This window comes from Gracilinanus agilis, chromosome 2 (genome assembly GCF_016433145.1).
Source record: "Gracilinanus agilis isolate LMUSP501 chromosome 2, AgileGrace, whole genome shotgun sequence".
Lineage (NCBI taxonomy): Eukaryota > Metazoa > Chordata > Mammalia > Didelphimorphia > Didelphidae > Gracilinanus > Gracilinanus agilis.
This window is the reverse complement of record NC_058131.1, coordinates 405,803,289-405,827,096: the sequence shown is the minus strand read 5'-3', so window position 1 is coordinate 405,827,096 and position 23,808 is coordinate 405,803,289. Positions and strand designations below refer to the sequence as shown.

Below are 23,808 nucleotides of genomic sequence, written 5' to 3'. Positions count from 1 at the left end.
ACATATTCAACTCTTGTGACACAGATCGGGAAATAAAATCCATTTGGAAATTGAAAAGAAACACTCATGCTCATAGGAAACTTGGCTATTTAAAATTTATTGAGTCTATATACCATTTATTGAGCTATAGTACCACATACCATGTACCATAACTACCCAGGTCCCTTTTGTTCTAATTTAAGTCATATCACAGGATATTTAAGGACTACCTAAGAACTAGTCAGCCATACCAGGACAATAGACGGATCCAAGTTGCATCAAAACATTGGTTCCGAAACATATTTTGAAGCAGCAGTTCTCAAAATGTGGTCTTTGAATTATATTTTGATGTGTATCACAGGGACACAGGGATCCCTGAGTCCATTTCAGAGGGTCAAAACCATTTGATAATATTAAAAAGTTATTGATATAATCCACATAAACAAAAGTTTTTTGGGGTCCTCAATAATTTTTAGTAATGTAAAGGAGCCCTAAAACCATATCACCAAGGATAGCCCACTTAGGAGGGAGAAATTAAGGCATATACTCAGAAATGCAGATAATATAAAGATAAAAATTATGAATAAAATTTTTTAAAGAGCAAATGCACCAATCTAGGGTAAGCAAACATCAAAAGAATCCATGAATACCCTAGGCATGAATTAGCCCAATAAAGATACACTTAGAGAATGGTATAATTACTTTTATGCTTAGTGGTTATCCTAGAGGATTCAAAGTTGCTTTGGCTATTTCTGTCTATATCATACCCACTGCCACCCTAAGGGGATTATTCTAACCAATCTGACTTAAAGAAACTGACTTAAAGAAATTCTGAGGTAAATGGTCAAAGATTTCTCAGCTCATATTAAATCTAAGTTTTTAGACCTTTCATTCTGTCTATTAGAGATAAAGCAAATTGTCCAAGGTTTCACACCTAATAAAAGTCAGGATCTGAACCCAAATCTCCCAACTCAACATTTAGTCCTTTTTTCACTATACCATGCTGCCATAAGTGAGGGCAGATTTTTTTCTTTGTTAGAGCAGTAGAGCTAATTGTCCAGTCATACCTGAATGCTGATCATCTCAGAGTTGCTATTATAGATATTCAGGGAAATGGAAGTGAAAACTTTCCTTCTTTTTAACTACACCAAGAACTTTGTGGCTCTCTTATTTCACTAGTCATTTGTGTCCCTGTCATACTTCCTACTCAACTGTTCAGTAATACAATAAACATTTAAGTGTCTACTATGTGCTAAACACAGTGGTTACAAAAAGAGACAAACGGTAGTCCCTGTCCTCAAGCAGCTTACAATCTAATGGAATTGTAAGCTCTTTAAGGAAAGGGAGATGGTTTTGGTCTTTGAATACTAAATAATATCTAAACAAAATCATTTCACACATAGTAGTCTTCAGTATTGGCTGATTCAAATTAGAAAAAAATATACAAATTCCATGCAAAACTCAAAACTCAACCTTTAAGCATGTCCAGAGACAAATATTTTTTAAAATCACAGATTTGGAGATGGAAAGGAACTTAGGAGTCATCTAGACCAACCCCCTCATTTTAAAGAGTAAGACACTATGGCCCAGACAGGTAAGGTAACTTGCCATAAATTGTACTGGTTATAACTACTGGAAAAGCCAGAATTTGAACTCAGATACTCAGGTTCCAAGACCAGCACTCTTTCAATTTATCTAGTTTGTTATTAAAATAAGTTATCTTCATTCACTGGATAATTCACTAATAATGAATTAAAGTCTGAAATGTAAACTGATATACAATGCTTAGAACACACAAGTTACTTTTCTAAAACACAATTTTGCAGATTAGTGGCAGAATTCCCTGCAACTGGAGGTGTGCTAACTTCGTGGACTTTTTACTCTGTGAAGCTACTCAGATATGTTACTTACTTTGACTACTTTATTGCTTCCTGTGAAATCATATTTTGTATTTTCATTATTACCTTTATCATCCAAGAAATTAAAAAAATGAAAGAATATAAATATGCCTATTTCAAGAGTATTTGGAACTTATTAGAGTTGCTGATTTTGGTGGTGAGTACTAAAACTACCCATAAAATGGGGCATTTGAGTCCAAGTAAAGGGAAAGGTTGGAAATGAGGCACAAGGCTGTTCTTACCTTTGATTTTGTTGTCAACCACCCTTAATCCATAACTCATATTTATCTATCTGACCACAATAACTTCTTGTCATTCTGGCTCTCCTTATGCCTCACACCACCTAAGCCTATCTTTTGTCCTCTCATCACTTCTTGCTTTCCTAGGCCATTACCCCCTGCTTTGGCTTTCCTTTCCTCTCTCCCAGTCCTCCTCTTGAATTCCTTGCCATCTTGCGTTGTTGCTATTGATCCTTCCCAGAACTCACCACTAGATTACTCTGAGCATCTGCTTTCTACCTGTGTGCCCTGACTTACACAAATGGAGAAAGTCACATAGCTATTTGAGGTTCACTGCAAATTTATCCTATCCAAGCTGAGCTGGGGTCTCCCTGCTACACACTAATCTTATGACACTTCCTCATTGACTCTCTGGCACATTAGCTTTCCTACAGTAACGTTTCCACACATCATCTCTCTTCTGAAGCCACCAATTACCTCTACTCTCTCATCAAAGGACTTTTTTTAATGCCTGACCCAAAAAATTGAGACTGTCATCTGTTGTGAACTTCCTTTATCCTAAGTTCCACACTTCATATCTTCTCAGCATTATCTTCCTCCTTTGCTCCAGGGTCAGAGGAAGAAGGAGCCCTTCATACCAATGCCAATCTCCTTACTTGTACACTTGATTCCATCCCCTTATGTCTCTATCAGTACCTTGTCCCTTCAATTAGCTACACCACGCACTGTGGGAAATTACTGTGATAATTTAATTTTATTATTAATAAAGTTAATTTATCATAAAATCAATTTTAATAAATTTTATAAATTTCTTTAGTCTCTTTTTTCCCCATCCCACCCCTGCTCTTCTCCCAAAGTTATAGCTACTTTTTAGTTCATGAAAGAAAATGCATAAGTTACAAAAAAGCTGAGCCACCTTAGTTTTGGGACTAAAATTGAGAGAAAAAAAATTGATTGAACAAGCAAGTTACTGCAGATTTGGCAGAAGCAGTTATCAGCTTTAAAGACTGAAAGCAGAGGTTATGCCCAGTAGCCTTAAAAGCCTTGAGTAAGAATATTGAGGTAATGATGCCCTCTTTACAAACTCAAGACAGAATCAATAGTAACAACCAGGGATCAAGAAATTGGGAAGAGAGCTCCTAAAGCAGGGGTCAGCAATGTATGGCTCTTGAGCCGTATCTGGCTCTTTTGAGGGCCAGATATGGCTCTTTCTGCAGGAGCCCTAAAGTCAATTTTTTTTTCAGGCACTGTTATAGGAGCGTGCACTGTGAGCACTGTACGGCTCTCACGAAATTACATTTTAAAAAATGTGGCGTTTATGGCTCTCACGGCCAAAAAGGTTGCCAACCCCTGTCCTAAAGCCAAGGAAAAAAGCCAAGGGTTTGTGTCAGGGTGTATTAAGGGTGTATCATTGCACATAACCAATATTGCATAAAGTTTTATTCATTATTTTCTCTTTAAAAATAGTTCTTATGTCCATTACGTAGTACAAATATATACAGACAGGGATCTCATCTATAACATCCCTGGGAAATGGTAATCCAGCCTTTGGCTAAAGACCTATAGTAAAGGGAAACCCATTACCCCCTGAGACCACCTGTTTTGCTCTTGATGAATTTTCATTGTTGGGAAACTGTCCTTTCCTCAAACCTAAAATTGGTTCTTTGCAACTTCTAATCATTTTCTAGTTTTTTGCCTCTTTGGCCATACATAACAAGTATAATATTCTTCCACATGGCAGCCCTTCAAATACTTGAAGGTGACTTGTGTGTGCCCTAAGTCTTTTTCTCCAAACTAAATATCTTCAGTTCCTTTAACTGTTCTTCATATGCATGGTATTAAGGCCCTTCACCATTTTGGCTGCCCTTCTGTGGATATTCTTCAGTTTATCTATACCCTTCCTAAACTATTGACACACAGAAATGAACATGGTAATAAAGGTGTGTTTTGGACTGTACAGAACCAAAAGACTTATCTACCTGCCTCTCGGTGCAGTCTAATATAGTATTAGCTTTCTTAATCATCATTATCATCCGTTTCATATGAATTGGCTTTTACCTAAGATTCTATCATCTTGTACTTTTTTTAAAAATGACTTCTGAAACTACTAATATGAAGCATTTTTCTTTCATTTTATTTTTATTGCCTTTTTTTACATGGCTAATATCAAAATGTGCTTTATATGACTTCATATGTATAAAGAGTATCATCACATTTCTTGCCTTCTCTAGATAGAGAAGGAAAAGCAAGAATTTGAAATTAAAAATAAAATTTAGGAAAAATAAAAAATTTTAAAAGAAACTGTCCTAAGGTCACCAATGGCCTTCTGAAAATCACCAAAAAATTAGAAACTAAATATGACTTGACATTTATCCCTATTAAATTTTATCTTGTTGAATACAGACCAATGATTTAGCCTTCCATAAAACCTCTTTAGATCTGATTTAATCATCCAATATGATCCAATAAGCTCTGCTTAGGTTTTGGTCAAATAATAATCTAATAAAAATGCCATCTAGATTTTTATCTAAATCATAATTAAAAAGTAAACTTGCATAGGTTCTAGGAGCACTCCATTGAAGACTTCCTTCAAAGATAACTTAGAACATTACAGATTAGAGAGTGGAGTGAAGTGGACTTGGAGGAGCACTGGATCTGGATCCAATTCATTTAGATTTTAAGCTGGGCTCTCCCACTTGCTCTGTATGACCTTGGACAAGAAATTTAACAATTCTGAGCCTCAGCTTCATCTATAAAATTGGGATATTGAGCTATAAACTTCAAGGTCCCTTCCAACTCTTTGGCATCCACTCAACCAGATCTAAATTCACCTAACTACAGTCAGTCAAGAGGCAAGCATGTGTTAACTGCCTTCTATGTGCCAGGTACTGTGCTGAGTGCTAGAAATACAAAGAAAATCAAAAGACAGCCCCAGCCAAATGTAGAAAATAAAGAGAATAATAAGGAAGGAAGTGGAATCCCTTAAAGTAGACAGCTTTCTCAAGGAGTTTATCCACAAGAGGAAAGAGAGATATAAGATGATAGTGAGGATGGATTGATGAAGTGAGGGCTTTTTAAGAATCATGCAGACATGATTATATTTGCAGGCATTAGGAAAGGAGCTAGTAGATACTAAGAGATTGAAGATAAGTGAGACTGGGAATGATAGAAGGAGCATTCTGTAGGAAAAGTTGGGTTGGAATGGGTTCACATGCATGTAGAAGGATTTACCTTGGTAAGGAGTATGTACTTTTATGTACTACAGATGCAGGAGATAGTGGCAAAAACTGAGTTATGTTAAAAAGAGAGGGCTTTCAGTGAATAGTATCAATTTTTTCATTGCAATATGAAGCAAGGTTCTCAGCTGAGAAGGAGAATGCTCTGGAGAAGAGCAATATCCTAACCACCTCCCAACCTCCCTATGCCTCTGATAAGGCCTGACTGTGCCTCTTGTGCTAGGGGTACAGTATTACCTTAAGGCTGAGCACATTTCTGCTTTCAGTACTGGGGTCTTACTTTGCCTTCTCTGTAATGGGCAAGAGTATTTATTGTGCTGCTATTGCTGGGGCCTGACTCAGCTTCCCTATGATGGGGCACATGTTGCCCCTCTGTGCCCAAATCTGTCTCTGTCCCACTATGTCAAGGCAGAGGGTTGGCAAGGATCTTCCCCACTGGATATAAAGGTTCTGAGAACGAATGAAAAGGTTTAGAGAAATCACTGTAGTGAGTGTGATAAGGAAGTCACTTAGAGGAGTGTGAAATGATTGCCTAACCAACAGTGAGGCCTCAGTTGAAATTGTGCTACATGAATTTGTAATCAACCCAGTCATGATTTTCTTCAGTTTCATTCAGCATCATGTGAGTAAGGATAAAAACAGCAGATGGTAGGAGTAATTCGAGATCAAGGCTTTGCAGGGAAAAAATCTGGTGATACGATAAGGGAACAAGGTACTTGAGTGAAAAGGATATGGTAGAGTTGAACTGGTTCACCAAGAAGTCAAGATGGAGAATGGAGAAGAATATATCCAGTGTAGGGGTGGTAACTTGGGAAAGAACTGAGGGATCAAAGGTGAGGTCACAGTGAATATGAAGAATAGTTCTGGAGTTGAAGACGGAGGGAGAGATTGTGAATCAGATAAGAAATTTTCAGAATTTATGAACATAGAAGTGATGCTTTTGAAGGTAAAAGGCAAGATCAAAGGTAAGACTGTATCTGTACCTGTAGTTGAATTAAAGGAGTAGGTTACAAGAAATAAGTAACTTGAGGATCTAGCCCATATCTTTTCCCCAAGAATATCACGAGACATTATCAAATAATTTGCTAAAAATCAAGGTAAACTGTGGCTACAGCATTCCCTTGATCTACCAATCTAGTAGCCCAAAAGAGTTCAGGTATGAATTGATGAAGCCATGTTTGCTCTTCATAATTACTTCTTGTCCTAGAGTTTGCTAACTATTCCTTTATTAATGTGTTTTACAATTTTGCCAGGAATAAAACTCAAGCTTGCTAGCCTTTAGTGTGCAAAATCTATTCTCTTTCCTTAAAAAAAAGAAAATTGGAACATTTGCCTTTTCCAGTCCTTTTGGAGATAAACTCCATGAGAAGACCATCTGCAATAGATATAAATACAATACACTTCCTTTCCTATCACTCTCTTTTAACTCTCTATAGCAGTGATGGCAAACCTTTTAGAGATGAAGTGCCAGGCCCCTCCCCCATCCCCAGACTGAGTGCCATGCCACCCCCCACCCAGAGGCCATATGCCATGCCCCCTCCTTACCCCACTCAGGGGAGGGAGGAAGTGTTCCCATTGTGCTGCTGGCCAGAGGGGTGGGTCATGTGAGAATTGTCCTCAGCACAGGTAAAGAGGGGGAGAGGAGTGGCCCTCCTACTCTGCATTCTGTGAGCTGCCCACCTTACCTGCTGTGAGCTCCCATTAGGCTGCTAGGGAGAGGGGCGGGGGATATGAAAAAATGTCCGGCACAGTGAAGAGGGGGAGTGGAGCAGCTCCACCCTACTCCCTCTGCTTTTCTAGTAATGAACTGGGTGGGGGAGGGAGTGGCCAAATGCCCACAGAGAGGGCTCTGTGTGCCATCTTTGGCACCTATGCCATACGTTCACCATCACTGCTATAGTCTAGCTTCTGCCCTATCATTCCATTGAAATTATTCTCTCCAAAGTTACTAATGATGCATTAGTCATCAAATCTTAATGGCATTTCTCAGTCCTCATTCTTGACCTTTTCAGGCTTTGACAATGTTAATCACTCTTTTCTCTGAAACTCTTCTCTTTAGTTTTCATGACTCTTCTCCTACATGTCTCTCCACTCCTTCTCAGACTTCTTTTGATGGCTCTTTATCAAGCTCACAAATTAAGTTCACAAACCATGGGTGTCCCTGAAGGATTTGTTCTGGGCCCTCTTCTGGTTGATATACTGTTTCACTTAGTTTTCACTTGGATCTCATCACTCCCATGGATTTAGTTAATATTTCTACAATTCCCAGATCTTCTTATCCAATCCTAATTTCATTATACCCTCCCAATCCCACACCATATACCTCTTGCATCTCCAACTACCTGTTGAATATCTTGAATTAGATATTCCTTAGGCTTCTCAAACTTAATATGTATAAAACTAAACTCATCGGCTTTCTCCCAAAACCTTCCTCTTTCCTTCATTTCTCTTTTGTTAAGGAAATCATCTTCCCAGTTTCCCAGACTTGCAATCTGTGTTTCACCCTTGACTCCTCACTGTCATGCCACCCTCATATCTTATCTGTTGCCAAATTCTTTTGATTCTACCCTCATAAAACTTCTACAAGCAGGCCTTTCTCTCCTCTGATACTGCCACCATTCTGGAGCAGGCTCTCATCAGTTCATGTCTGGACTACTGCAATAGTCTGCTGGTTGGCTTCAAGCCTCTTTTCCTCGTCAATCCATTGCCACTCAGCTCTCAAAATGAGTTCCCTCCCTATTCAGGCATTTAATTGGCTCCCTATCACCTCCATGATCAAATTCTTTTAAAGACTTTTCTAAACTGGATCCCTCAGACCTTTTCAGTTTTCTTACACCATACTCTCCTCTATACTTTGTTTTCCAGTGACACTGGCCTCCTTGCTGTTCTTAACCAAAGCATTCCACCTCCTGGCTTGGGGCATCCTCTGGCTTTTTCCTGTATCTGGAATTCTCTTCCTCATCTTTCTCTCTCTCCTGGTCCTTCTAGTCTCAGCTAAAATCCCATCTTCTATAATAAGCCTTTCCCTGATCCATCTTAATGCTAATGGCTTTCATCTGTTGATTATCTCCATCTTTTCCTCTTTATATCTTATTTGTACATAGTCATTTGCCTGCTGTCTGCCCCATTAGACTATGAGCTACTTGAGAGCAGGGACTTTTTGCTTTTGTATCTCAAAATGCAGTGCCTGGCTCACAGCAGATACTTGATAAATGCCTGTTGACTGACTAGTCAACACTTTTATCCTCCTCATTGGGATTTTCCCGTGTCTTCAGAATTTCATTCTTGACATCTTCCCATTCCCTGAGATCTGGACTCCTCTGGACTCCTTAAAATCTTTCCTCCAAAAGTCTAGAATTTGTATCGGACTATTTCAGCACTCCTTTCCCTCCTTAATTCCAAGATGGAGTAGTCACTTCCTTTTAAGGCACAGGGAAAAAGCTCTAACAGATGCCAGAACTATTTAAGTCCTCTATCACTACTACATTGTACTGTGCTAGACTGTTGTTTCCTTTGGGGGTGGGGAAAGGGGCGAGGGGCAACTTTGTAAAAATTTTTATTAGCCTTAACTGAGAACCAGGACCCCTTGGGAAATCCAGGACCAGGGAAAAGGTGGTGGTACCCTCAGAGAAATGGTCAGTCGATCCCCGCACCCATCTATAGTCACTGACCCTAACACATATACAATATCTCAGAAACCTACAACAAAAATATACTGGGCTGTACATGAGGATGATAAATAGATCCCCATATCCCCTACTTTCCACAGCAACCCCATCCCATGTCTGAGGCCAATGTAGTTTCCCTGGGCCCTGAGCCTCCCCTAGGTAATTAAAATTCTTTTAATGATTTATTTGAAAAAAGAATCAATGCTCCAGAGAATAGCAATATATCCTAACCACCTCCCAACCTTCCTATGCCTCTGATAAGGCCTGACTGTGCCTCTTGTGCTAGGGGTACAGTATTACCTTAAGGCTGAGCACATTTCTGCTTTCAGTGCTGGGGTCTTACTTTGCCTTCTCTGTAATGGGCAAGAGTATTTATTGTGCTGCTATTGCTGGGGCCTGACTCAGCTTCCCTATGATGGGGCACATGTTGCCCCTCTGTGCCCAAATCTGACTCTCTTCCACTATGACAAGGCAGAAGGTTGGCAAGGACCTTCCCCACTACTACTCTATTGTGCAAGGACAGGATTATCATGGATACTGTTGCTACTACTGGAGTCTATCCTATTCTGAAGCTAGAGTTTGTCTAGATTTTAGGAAAGTTCAAGTCTCTTATCCTATTCTTATGGAAAAGATTGAGAACTTAGGTGATTGAGAACAGTACAGTTAAGTGAATTCAGAACTAATTTGTCAGAACCATTAATGGTTCCATGGCAATTTGACGGATTCTCTAGTGGAACATTCCCAAGGATCTGTTCTTGGCTGTGTACTCTTTCATTTTTTCTCAGTGACTTGGACAAAAGTAAGAATGGCATATAAAAACTTAACATATTGGCTGACTGAATCAGGATTCGAAAAGATCTTAGAACATTGGACTGAATGTAATAAGATGTCACTTAATAGGGATAAAGTTAATAGATTCAAAAATCATCTTCAAAAGTACAAGATGAGGGAAATGTGACTTGATAGCAATTTATGTGAATAAGATGTGGAAGACCTTAATTGTCTACAAACTCAATAAAACTTAAAAAGTGTAATGACAATGAGGAAAGGCTAATGTGATCTTAGACTGCTTTGAGAGGCATGTTGCCTCAATAATGAGGAAGGTGATAGTGGCCTTGCCTTGGTCAGATATCTCTTTAAACCTTAAAGTGCAATATCACCATTTTCTATAGTATGGTATCTAGTTCTGGGCTACACATTTTAGAAAGGGCATTGGTAAATTCAAGTATGCCCAGAGAAGGGTTGCCAACATGGTAATAAATCCCAAAATCATGCCACATAGATTGCTGAAAGAAAATTGAAAATGTTAACTAAGCACAGTGTCTGGCACAAAGCAGGTGCATAAGAAATGTTTAAATGAATTGAATGTTTATCTGGGGAAGAGAAGACTTAGAGGTATGTTGAAAATGACCATTATTTTTTAAAAATTTGGCCTTTTCAATCGTTATACATACATACATACATATATATATATATATCCCTACACAGGGACATATAGATCTAAAATATATGACTTCTGAAACATCCTTACATGTGTCTGTGTATATATGAGTGCATATGTAAAGCTTTAAGTAGCTTAAAACTATACTAACATATGTTTACATGAATGTGTATATATGTATTGTGTATATACACAGATATGTATGTGTGTGAGAGAGAAAATGGTTGAAGAGGTAGCATACCAGAGAAACCTGAGAGAAATATGATGGAGGACTCCAGTAGAAAGGAGGTAGCTTTGGCAAAAAAGAGGAGCCATCTCTTCTTCTGCAGAAGAGAATGAGAGAACAGAAGATGCAGAAGACTTCTAAGATGAGGATTCAGGGAAATAAGGGAGTTTGATGCCTTTTCTCAGGAATCAGACAGGAAGGGGATGAGGGGTGGCAGTGGGAGCTTCAGAAGATTTAGAACAGGGTAAGGGGAGAGTAATATTAAAAAAAGGATTTCCATGTAGCAATGAGGGGCCAGTTTAGATCATCTAAGTATCTAGTTGACCCATTTAAATGGTTATGTGACTTTCTCCAGCAGCCTCCAGTTATTGGCTGTAGGAATTGAAAAAAATGAATAGTGTAGGTAACCTAACGTTAAAGATTAACAAAGTGTGCACAATAACAGGAGGGCAGGGGACTCAGTGGCATAAGACAGTGAATAGTTAAACTGGGTATATAGCTAAAGACTCAAAATTATGAAAGGAAGAAGATAAGGCCAGAGTACATGTAAGGGGGAGAAATGCCTTATTTAAACAATTGCTTCCTTTCATCCTCTTCCCTTTAAATGTTACTGTATTGGATTTCTAGACACTTATAGAGTTCATATTTAAAATGTGCACTGCAATGGATTTGAGGTTGGAAATTCTCATCTAATTATTTTTATTTTCCTATTTAGCTATCTATTTTGGCCATTTCAGTCAATATACTTCGTACATCCAAAGCAAGCCTCTTACTTGGCCATCTATTAGAAAGAAACGAGGAATATGCAGACTTCTATTTTCTTGCATTTTGGCAAATTCTTTACAATGACATAATTGCTATTAATATCTTCTTTGCATGGATTAAGGTATTCATAATTTATTCCACCAAAGTTTCTAAAGCATTGCTAAATAACTATAGTTTTATGACCAAAAAGTCCTGAAGAAAACACAATTTTCTCATGTTCTAACTCAGAGGTAGCAATCTACCTCTAACTTAGCTTCAGTACAATTTAGAGAAATTAGATCCTTATAATGAGCCTCTTTCTAAATATTAAGAGCAAATTTTAATTTTTTTTAATCTAAAAAATTAAGACTTTCCCTTCTTCCTGGGACAATTCCAAGGATTAAAATTAGTTAGTAGAATGCTTGAAACTCCCTTGTGTGGTGTAATTTCTGGAAAATGCATTATAAAAGAAGTCAAGAACCTGGAGGTCTGGCAAAGGCTCTGCCACTGGCTCCTCGTGTTTCTGTCACTGAGTGAGTCACTTCTCCTACATGAATATCAGTTTTCTCCTTGGTAAAAATTAAAATTGAAAAAAGAGGATTAGACAATCTCTAAGGCCTCTTTCAGTTCTAAGGCACTGATATTACTTACTTGAAACAACTCAATTGTGTAAAAGCATTTGCATTCAACTGTCTTCCCTCTGCAGAGTCAGATTCTCTTCCCAATTCAGATTCACTTATTTCTTGACATCTTTATCTCCCCAAATGAATTAAATAACCCAATAGCACCAAAATAGTCCCTGCTTGGCTTGTCAGAGAGACAGGGGAGGAAGAAAGTCAAGAAACTAGCCAAACAGAAACAAATATACTCCACATACATTCCATCCATCTCATCTTCTGGTAAGCCATGAATAGAAGCCAAAGTTAAGCATCACAGAAGAACAATATTCTGTGGCATGAAGAACTAGGAGAATATATGGAGATTAATGGAAGAAAAGTTCTCCTTTAAAGACAAATATCTCTGAAAAACAGGCATAATTTTTGAAAGAGCACGATTCTTGGCCAGGTGTCTCCCCTAAGTTTAAAATTTCTCTAGCATTATTCATTTTGATTTTTCAAGGGTGAGACTCAAAAAAAAGGAGGAAAACTAATAGCCTAGTTGTAGAAATGAAATACTCATTAAGTCCCTGTTGAAAAAATCAAAGCATACAATGTACAGCAGCTTATCCCTTCTTAAAACCAACACTTCTTTGAACAGTTTCTAATACAATGTTGACAGTTCACTTTCAAATTCTTTTTCACTAAGAAAATCATGCTTTTGCCCAAACTCTTTAAACTTTGTAATGCAAACCCAGTTTTATTCCTGCTAGGTTCCCTTTATCTTACCAAAGACCTTGACTCCTATTGCCAAGATAAGTACCAGTTTGTCAAAAGAAAATGTACTGCTGAATTGTAGGCAATGTATCGTGAGGAAATATAAAAGGAACAGAAAAATAGTCTTGTCTACTCATGGAATTTATGAACCTAGTGGGGGACACAATATAGAAGTATGAAATGTCACCAAGTTATCCATTATCTACATCCTGAGAGGGTGTTGTTACTAGCAAGTCCTTCCTGTAAGTTCATCCCTTGATTTAAAGGCAAATTTCTCATAGAACTGATTAAATTTTTTGTTTAGAGTTATAGTCTTTGGTGCTCTCTCCCATCCCAAACTATTCTCTTCTCTTTCAGATATTCAAATTCATAAGCTTTAATGAGACAATGTCTCAGCTGTCAACAACTCTCTCCCGTTGTATCAAAGATATCATAGGATTTGCCATCATGTTTTTTATAATATTCTTTGCATATGCCCAGTTAGGATATCTTGTTTTTGGATCACAGGTTGACGACTTTTCCACTTTTCAGAATTCTGTGTAAGCTCATTTTAAAAAAGAGTAAATATAAATTCAAAATGTATTATTTCTGGGAGGGTATAAAGGTCTAAAAACTTCTGGTATTAATTTTTTTGTGGGTGGTAGTTGTGCTTCAGTCTTAAGTACTCTAACCAGCTTTATAACATATAATGTCTAAAATAACCACTAAATAACCTCAGAAATAGCATAGAACTATGCAGGACTCCAGAATGTAGTTACTGTTCCCAAAATTGTTTTTTGATTAAGAATGTTAAATTTTGTTTTCAGAGGTGACAGCCAGGTTTATTAGTACGCCCATTTCAATAACATTAAAGTTTACATTGCACTTTTCTCACAACAACCCTGTGAGATAGGCAATATATTAGCCATCTCAATTTAGAGAGGAAGCTGATCCTGGTTTTAGGCCTCTAGGCCCCCTTCTTTTAGGATTAAGTTCTAGGAAGACAGGAATTATATTTTATTTAAACTCCCTTTGCCAGTGTCTAGCCCAGTGTTTTGGATGCAAAATGAATAAAATTGTCAGAAACAGTTTGAGAACACATTCCCCAGGAAGCAGAACTAAAAGGTTTTCCCTGCAGTCACCATTTTGGAATCAAACATGCTTGTCTTGAGTTCAACTTGCCTAACTTGTACTTATACCTATTTTAAATAACCAAATCAGCCAGGATCAGGCAAGAGCTAGAGAATGTCCACAACTTCAAAAGCAATGAAATATAGACACTTTTCTGATCTACTGGCTAGTTCCTCACCTCCAGTTTCCTGCCTCTCTCTTCCTTGGCACAAACTAAATTGGTCCCTAGGCCTGGAAACATAACCCCTCCTCGCCTCTGCCTCTGATAATGCTGAGCTTCCTTGGAAACTTAGTTCACATGCCATTTCCTATGACATGCATGCCTTTATCCCACTAGTCTTTAGGGCTCTAGCCCCTCAGATTATTTTGTATTTGTGTAGATGTTACATGCTCCTGGCAGAATGTCAGCTCCTTGAAAGCAGTTTATTTTGTCTTGCATCCCCATTACCTTGGTACGGTGTCTTTCTCAGGAAATGCTATTTGAATCGAAATCCTTACAAAAGCATTAAATCCAGTGTTTTGCTAAAACACAAGCTTCCTTTAAAAATAGGATCCTCTATTTTTTTTTTAAATTAATTCGCACACAATTTTTTCAGGAAGTTGTTTATTGTTTAAAATCTAACAGCTTAAGAAAATTCAAATAAACTGAACTATGTTTCCCCCCACCCCATAGTTCCTGGATATAACTGAAATGGGTTTCTAATAGAAATCTTGAATAACTTTGTTTTGTATTTTTAAATTACAAGCACACTTCATTTAATATTTTCCCCAAACAATACTCTTGCAAGGTCATTAGGACACAGCTACATTCCTATTTAACTCTGTCCCTAGTCTGCTCTGGCTCACTATAAACAGCTTTGTTTAATACTTTCATGGAACCAATTAATAATTGTAGGCAGAGGTTGCTTGTAATAGCATGCTATGGACACTAGACCAGAAGCCTGGCAATTGGGATTCAAGTTTTGACTCCATACTTGCTAGCTACGTGTCATTGAGTAAATTACCTCCATTCTTTGGGGGTCAGTCTCCTAATCCTCAAAATGAATTGGATTAGATCCTGTCTAGCAGCATTTCCAACACATATAGTCATAGTATATTTTAACTAATCCTCTCTAGGGAGATGCTACAGTAGTTTGGATAATCCAGGGACCCAGATGAGAGAAAAAGCTGCTGTTTTGATTTCTCTGACCCTGAGCTTCCTCCCATTTATCAATCCAGTTCTCATTGTTTGGTTTTGCTCTGCTCTGCATATAGTCAGAGTATCTCCACCTGAAGAGAAAGGACTAGATGATAATTTCAGTTGAGAATATTTGGGAAGAGACTGAAGAATGAAAGCCATGACCACTCTCTCTAAAAACATGTACCTCATGGGCAGGAGGAAACAGTGGCAGTTTCTTATCTTCCTAGGCTAAAGAGAAAAATAATTTTAAGGATTTATGTCTCTGACTTATCTTGCTCTGCATCTTTCCCTGCTTTGTATAGGAATATTAATCAACAGTCTTAAAAACAGAATCAATCCTTTGTCAAGGGTAATTCAATACCTGGCACATAGTAGAAGCTTAATAAATGCTTGCTGAATGATTCAAGACAAATCCAACCCTAGAGATAGGGGAGGTTAAAACCTCTAGCATTCTGCAGCTCCAAATGTCCTTAGTGAATGTATTTCATTCTTCCACTATTATTGATCCTCAACTTTGTCTTCTGGTTGATATGAAAGCTTTTTCTCTGTTACTTGACAAAGAATATCAGAACACCATGGAAAAATTTCTGCATTTCTAAAATTAAATCTACATGTAATACACAAACATATATTACATTTCTGATATCACTAGAAAATTTGACAACCAGAAATGCAGAGCCACGGCATCAAGTTATTTATATGTCATAGGAGAAAAAGAAAATGAACTTTGAGATCCTCTAGTTCAATCCTCTTATCATACAGAATACAGCAAGCATTCATTATAGTAAACAGAAAACGGGGTTTAAAGTTGGCAATGCCTAACCTTAATTTTGGCTATAGTCTTAAGAAGGAATGGAAAAATGAATAAATTAAAAAGCATCTATTACGCATTATGTGCCACGCACCTTGCTAAGTGCTAGGACTACAAACCTCTCTTTGCCTTTTCTGCCTACAGAAAGGGAATATGAAGATTATTTTGGCATTTCTAAATACATTAAATAAAAGAAGGAATTTTATGTAGTCAACACAGCATCCACAAGGAAGAAAATAGCTATAAATAAAAGATCTGTGAAGCCCATTTTTACTAAGACAAGGCAAAGAAAAGGAACAAATGCAAATAACATCATATCAAGAAGCCAAAAGGTTTAGGGTTCAAGAGCCCAGGAACACAGCAAGACTACTTGATGTAAAATCTGGAGCATTAGAAAACCTCATTACTGTACTGAAATGGAGTCATTGAGGTCTTGGCCAATTAAAAAGGTCATAAAAAAACAGGCTCAAGGCTTCTAAATTCCAATACCACATTTCTACAGGTTATATTCCGAGTTTCTTCTTCTTTAGGGTCCCCCTTTCGGGCATACACTACTACTTCCTATCCTTCTCCCCTATCCTGCCAGTTCAGTGGTTAAGAGTTAGGCTCTGAGATCTAACTCCTTACTTTACCCAAATCACATATTTTGTGCAACTAGAACACTTCGAGATAGTAGCAACCTCTAGTTTTGTTTTGATGAGATGCTTGGAATTCCTTTTTTTCTAATGTTTTCTTTCTTTTTAAGATTTACACAGTTTCGAATTGTTCTGGGAGATTTTAATTTTGCCAACATTGAGAAGGCCAACTGGGTGCTGGGACCTGCTTACTTCATCACTTTCATATTCTTTGTATTCTTTGTCTTGCTGGTAAGAGTGATAACCATGTGGTCTGTCATGGGGCTCCAACAGCTTGCAGGGAGAGAACAATTATGAAACCCTTAATTCTGAAAAAAAATGCAGTTAAATTTCTCATGAGAGTCCATTGCCTTAGAAGTTGCTCACTGTATTGTTAGTAGGAAGCCAGAAATTAAGTGACCAAAAGAAAATCAAAAATCAAAATCTGGAGCATTAGAAAACCTCATTACTGTACTGAAATGGAGTCATTGAGGTCTTGGCCAATTAAAAAGGTCATAAAAAAACAGGCTCAAGGCTTCTAAATTCCAATACCACATTTCTACAGGTTATATTCTGAGTTTCTTCTTCTTTAGGGTCCCCCTTTCGGGCATACACTACTACTTCCTATCCTTCTCCCCTATCCTGCCAGTTCAGTGGTTAAGAGTTAGGCTCTGAGATCTAACTCCTTGAGCCAGATACTTTGCTTAAAGGGGAAAGGAATAAATGATAACCTATAAGTATTATTTGAGTTCTAGGAAAGACTATATTAGTTCATCTTACCATTGGAGTCTCTGAATATTCTTTATGGTTTTTGTGAGAGCCCCTAGAAGTTCAAAAAGTTAGCAGATACAACAGTGGCATGCACAATCTGGGCTCTTCACACTCTTTAGTCACAGACCTAAAGGATCAAAATGCCAGCTCAAAAGTTCTACAAATCCCCAAGAACAGATCACAAACACCTTCTGAGAGGAAAGCATTTCCTTAAAAATGCCAGAAAGCATCCATTCCAATAAGGCCTGTACCAAGCACATTAATGACACTGGTATAGAAAACCCTCTTCAATGAAAGGATTTCTCTTTCCATAACTGCAGGCTTTTCTTTTCACCTATCAGTCCCCTCTTAATATCAGATACTAAGCTTTTTTCCAACTTACTAAAATGAGCCTTTGTCAAGCTCATTCAACTAGAATTCACCAAATTAATTTCTTGGAATACTTCTCCACAGAACATGTTCCTGGCAATTATTAATGATGCCTATTCAGAAGTGAAAGCTGACTATTCCATTGGTAGGATGCCAGAATCTGTGTTAGCAGGCCAAATCAAAGCAGTAAGTAAAATTAGCTTCTTTATAGTAAGGCCATAGGATCAAAATCTTACTAGATTTATTTTACCTTAGTTTGGATATCCATTAACCACAGGTCTCAATGTTTTATTTTTTCATTTCCCTTGTAATGTTGTCTTGTCACTTCACTGAAGTTAACATAGTGAAATCTTCCTAATTCTCATAGGGACACAAAGTTCATAGTAATTACCCTCAATGAAAGAAGAAATCTTAATTCCTTGCATTTTTTTGCATCAAATGAATGTGCTTTTATCAATTTTAATATGTTGTGGTCTAAATGATACCCATTGGTACAATTTGTAACAATGCTAAAAAGTACAGAAAACTACAAACTGTTGATGTTGGATTGCAGACTAGAGATGGCCCTGCCCAGAAGCCTCCTACCCTTAATTTTCCTGTATTGGAAAATGCTTAGATTTCCAGTAGGAAGATGGTGGAAAGAGTGCTATATTATCAGGAGATGGTAGAAATGCTATTATTTATTAATAAGATACCACACTTGGGCAGTTCAATATTTAAATTGAAATATTACATGAGAATTTTGTTTCTGATTATGATAGTGACACTTAAAATTCCATGGCACAATCTTAATGGCCATGTGACTAAAAATAATAATTAGGTTTTTTTAAATCAAAAAATTTCCTGTAAAAGGTCCATTTATACCCTCAATCTTCAGCCACCACTCAGTATTTCATGCCATAGTGTGAAAGGCAACAGAAGACGGGGATAAAAGATAATGGCAAACAAAGGGCTATAAAAGAATGTATACCCTTTGATCCAGTACTAGGTCTGTATCCTAAAGAGATAAAATAAAATAGGAAAGGATCTGTTGTACAAAAATATTTATAGATGCTCTTTTTGTGGTTGTAAAGAATTGGAGATCGAAGGGATGTCTTTCAACTGGGGAATGGCTGAACAAACTGTGGTATTTGATGGTGATGGAATACTATTGTGCTATAAGGAATGATGAAAAGGATGATTTCAGAAAGAGCTGGGAAAGATCTATATGAATTGATGCGGAGAAAATAAGCAGAACTAGGAGAACATTGTACACAGTAACTGCAGTATTGTGGAACGATCAAATGTGACAGACTTGGCTATAACAGCAATACAATGATCCAGGACACTTCTGAGGGACTTGTGAAAAAGAATGTTATCCAGCTCCAGAGAAAGAAAGAGTAGGAATGCTGATGATAACACGTGATTTTTCACTTGAGTTTGTTTTAGGGTTTTGGCTTTATAAGATTCACTTACAAAAATGAATGTGGAAATGTATAACTCGGGTCGAATTGCTTGCCAGCTCCAGGAGGGGGGAGGGAAGAAGGAAAAGAGAGAATATGGATGGTATAATTTGTGGAAATTTGTTATTACATGTAATTGATTAAAAAAATTTTTTAAGAAATAAGGGCAAAAAGGGTAGATGGCTCTATTATATTTTTCCATAAGGAGAGTTAACAGTAAAGCATTTCATAACTTTTATTTAATTGTTAAAGACTGTGGGGGAGTATTTTTTAACCCCAAATTCTCTTATATTCAGGGCTATACCAAAACCGTGGAGAAACTGAAATTAAGGAAACCCCAAACAAAAACAAAAAGTGAAGTGTAAGACTCTTCATAGTGTTCTTTATCTTTTAGATTTGTTCATGTTTTAACTTTTAAGTGGTAACTTACTAGGGTTTTTGACTGCTAGGATAAATGACCCAAAAGCTTAGGATCAACCAACTACAGATTTCCAACCCCCAGGTATTTACTTCCAGAAGTTCCCAAAACAAAGTTAATTTTGGTTCAATTTGATTATGCTTTCAGTTAAAAGAACTTGAAGACCAGGGTGCAAGGTACAGAGGGATGAAACACATCAGTGGATAAAGAGCCAGGTCTGGAGACCAGAGGTCCTGGGTTCAAATCTGGACTCAGATACTTCATGGCTGTGTGACTCTGGGCAAGTCACTTCACTCCAACTGCCTAGTCACTTACCCCTTGGAATCATTCTAAGACAGAAAGGGTTTAAAAGAAACATAAATAGCCTTGTTTTAGCAACTGGCCCATTTGCAGCATATGAAACTTCCATAGCCCAAGGCCTTTGGCAATAGGAAATAATTATAAGAGTGTGTGTGTGTGTGGTATGTAATTTGCCTGGCACGATACTTCAAAGGCTATCATTCTACAAAACGTCCAATGCTGCATTTCCTAGATCTGAACACACAAGTGAACATTTTATTCTCACTATAAAACTATTTCTTGCTAGCAGTTATGATTTACCATTTTATGACCCTCTATTTCTCCATTTTATATGAATAGGAAAAAGAGAACTGAAGCTGTCCAGACCAGAAGAGGCTTTGATGAAGATGTAGGACTTATTTTTCATAAACATCTATAGTGGTGGTATAGTAATAAAACATCTATAATTCTGGTAGCCTTAATTTAAAAGAAAAAAATCCTGGTTGAAAAAGTTTGGGGAGCTAGTGTTGCCCCCCCAGCCCACCCCAAAATGGCTAAGTGTTTACAATCTATCTTAAAGTCTGGCTTCCAGGTGCCTTGTAAGCATAAGAATTATCTCTCAAATGTATGTTCATGCCATGCATATGAAAAAGCTGGTTTGTTTATAAAAGTTTCAACACATATAGTTTTCTTTAACTTGACAAGGAAATTGAAAGTGCAAAGGAGATGAAAAAATGGAAAGAGAGGCTTGAGCAAAAATATTATTATTCAGATATCGCGGATGCTTATCAGACTGTCACACAACAAGAATTTCGAGAGTAAGCGAACTCTTGTACTTTATAGAATTTCTAGTGAATCAATGTCCTTTAATGTGTTAATGTGGTACAAAGATATTGTGGCAATGAGAAGGTAGGAACCTCAAAATATTTTTTTCCTTCTTAGATTTTAACAAAATCCCAATTCTTTTGATATTCAGCACAATCTCTAGCCCTATTTTATGAGCTAAAGCAAAAATTACCCAAGATTTATATAAGGTAGCCAAGACTTGGCTAAACCATATTTTTTAACTGGAAGTCCCTAAAAGCTGCATTTATACATTTATACTCTACCAATTAATTATCTTCCAAAGGGCTTAGCCATTCAAAAATTTCTATTGAAAAGAGAACATACAGACCCTTCTATAGATCAGACTCCCAATCCTTTTGCTTCATTAGGATTCTAGTGTAATCATCTCAAATAGAGCACTTGACTGTGACACCAAGAAACCAGATTTCCTAGTCCTAGCTTAAGGTCCTACTTCCTTCTTCTTGGCCTGTTCATATCAATGATTGATTTTAGATGATCTCAAGATTCCTTCCAGCTCTGAAAATGCTTTGGGCAGTAACTTGGGAACTTTCAGAACACAGGCGTCCTGCATCCACTCATTATAGTTACAATATTCATTTCTACCAAAGATGTCTGATCAGGTATGGGCTCCCTTATAGTAATGATTCAAGTCACCTAACTATATACTCTTCTTTAAAATTCTATTTTAGACTCTTCTTATTTTCATTGGAACTAGAGAAGGAACTGCACTACGTCAGTACAAAATTAAACAGGGTGATGAAAAGGATTACTGCTACAAAAACATGAGAGATGCAAAAGCAAAGGTGAGATCAAATTAGGCCATTATTCAGCTTTCTTCTAAACCACATTATTTTATCATTTTTATTGCATCCCAACCTTTAACCCCCTTAAATCTGAACTGTTTTAAAAATTCTACTAAAGACCTAATAGTCTGGCTGTTGAAGTCCTTGTCCTATATAACCAGGTCCTTCAATAACACTCCCAAGGTGGAAGGTTTTGCCAAATGTTAGGGCAAGGTTCCAGAGCTCTTTGGAAGATCTCAGGTGAAATGGCTGCTTCGCATATAAGCTTTGTGACTCTGGGAAAGTCACTTAAACCTTCCCACACTCAAGTTTCCTTATGGTAGCAATACCAACTTCATAGGGTTTATTTTAGGATTGAATGACATAAAATATGCAAAGTGCATTCCAAACCTCAAAGTTGTAGTTATCCTCCATTATCAACAAAGTCTTTTATTATCTTTAAAGGGGTTGGTGTGAAAAAGGAGGTTACAAAGAGAAAATCCAGTTTTTGAAATAGGAAGGAGCAGCCAGAAAGCATAAGTTTTTTTCCCCAGGCATAGTCACTATAAGCCAATGCAATTCTTTTTCAGCTATAACATGTTACTAGTATTTTTTTAAGCTACTGATCTCATATATTTACTTCTTAATGCTTAGGACTTTAGCAAGCAACCAGATACTTCCTATATAAGTATCTCGGCCACATTTTACAATTTGATGAATCTCCAGGCAAACACAAGTTTAAACCAGCATGTTTCATGGCAGTGTGAATATTTTGAGAACACTTCAATGCTATGTCTCAAAAATATTAAATTGTATATATAAAAGACACCTGTGTGTGACAATTTTTGAAAAGCAGGTTTGACTATTCCAAAATTGTTCTGCTTCCTGCCCCCACAACTAGTCTTTCAGGTAATATATTCCCCCCATGTCTGATCAGTATTCTTTGAATACTAATGATATATTCCAAGCTTCCAAATTAGTTTATTATAAGTATATTTAAAAAGGTGAACCATATGAACTACTAACTATAAACTTTAAAAATTCTTCCAAACATAGAAATTCATTTGGACAGAGTTTTACACAGGACTACTTTTCAAAGCTCTTCATTTCCTCTGATCCTTGTTGAATAAACTGCTTTCAAAGCTAAACATGCACTGAATTTTGTGGGTAATGGAGAGAAGGTAGACAAGGTAGAAGTCTTAGGATATGTGTTGCATTGTGAGTAGGCATTCTGAACCCTGTAGTGAGCTATATGTAAAAAGTGGCAATGGGATTATTTTTTAAAGTCATAAGGAAACTTATACTCCCAACCCAGAATTTTGTGACAGTCCACACAAATACCTCGCCCCAAACAATTACCAGCAAATGCTAAGACCTGTCTATACTAATGTTTTGAGTTTTTACATGCTAAGACTAGCTACCACTTTGAAGTTGTCATTTTTACAGCTGTAAAACAGCACCATGATCTAAAACCTCCAATGAAGGTTAATTCTAAAACTACCATCAACCTTCTTTCTTTGGCAGATTAAGGAGAGTTCTTTCGAACTTCCAAGTCAAATTCTTTATTTCTAAATTGTAACTGTTAGTTAAAAGAAGGCTCTGCAAACCTTCTTCCAAGAAATCCACAGAGTTGAATTTTTTCTTTCTACATCTGTCGCCATCAATCCTAACCCTGTATTTCTTAAGGTACCAATCCTGCTCCCACAATTCTAGGTCTGGCTTATTGAACCAAGAATAAACTGTGCCAGAGCTTCATGTCTCCTCGAGGACATTATATACCAAAGGAATTCCAGGGGCTGCCATTTTTTAAAATACCTGTTGAAGAAATAGGAAGCTATTATAATGACTTGGGACAATAAAGATTAAGGTATTTTTATTACAAAAATCTATACAGTGAAGTGCCAGATATAGCAAGGTAATTATATCTAGTGGACATATAAATATATATCTATATATTGCTGGTATATAGATATATAGTTTTTACTTGTACCAAAGTAAAACTTTTATTTTATCACAAAATGCTTAATTCTACCACTTACTGCTCAACAAGGATGGCACACAACACTTAAGAGCATAAACTGCTGCCATGCTTATCTACTAAACCAAACAGCCAAATACACTGTACAACAAACAACACGAAGCAGCTGTTAATTCTAAAATGAAACCAGTCAGATCACTCACTTATAAAAATATTGGAATCATATAGTTTTAAGCATTATAAAGGAGGAATATATTATTTAAAACATTTAAATAGTGCATATTGACATTTTGCATGTGGTATATAAAACACAAACATTCATGTACAACAATATACAGTACACATTAGTTTCAATGTTTGGATACACCCGTGTCTGCAGACTGATAGAAAAAAAATAACTGAAC

The 23,808-nt window shown here is 37.1% G+C and overlaps 1 protein-coding gene across 1 annotated transcript in view; it reads left to right on the top strand.

Annotated features, from left to right (window-relative positions):
* PKD2L2 (polycystin 2 like 2, transient receptor potential cation channel) overlaps positions 1-21,430 on the top strand; it is a 29,956-nt gene extending 8,526 nt beyond the window's left edge. Inside the window, 9 exon segments of the mRNA XM_044661862.1 lie at positions 1,806-2,034; positions 11,403-11,573; positions 13,162-13,343; positions 16,651-16,771; positions 17,744-17,845; positions 19,398-19,462; positions 20,159-20,207; positions 20,504-20,616; positions 21,334-21,430. Of these exon segments, the coding sequence (XP_044517797.1) occupies positions 1,806-2,034; positions 11,403-11,573; positions 13,162-13,343; positions 16,651-16,771; positions 17,744-17,845; positions 19,398-19,462; positions 20,159-20,207; positions 20,504-20,616; positions 21,334-21,430 (1,129 nt within the window).
* Positions 21,431-23,808: the final 2,378 nt, after the last annotated feature.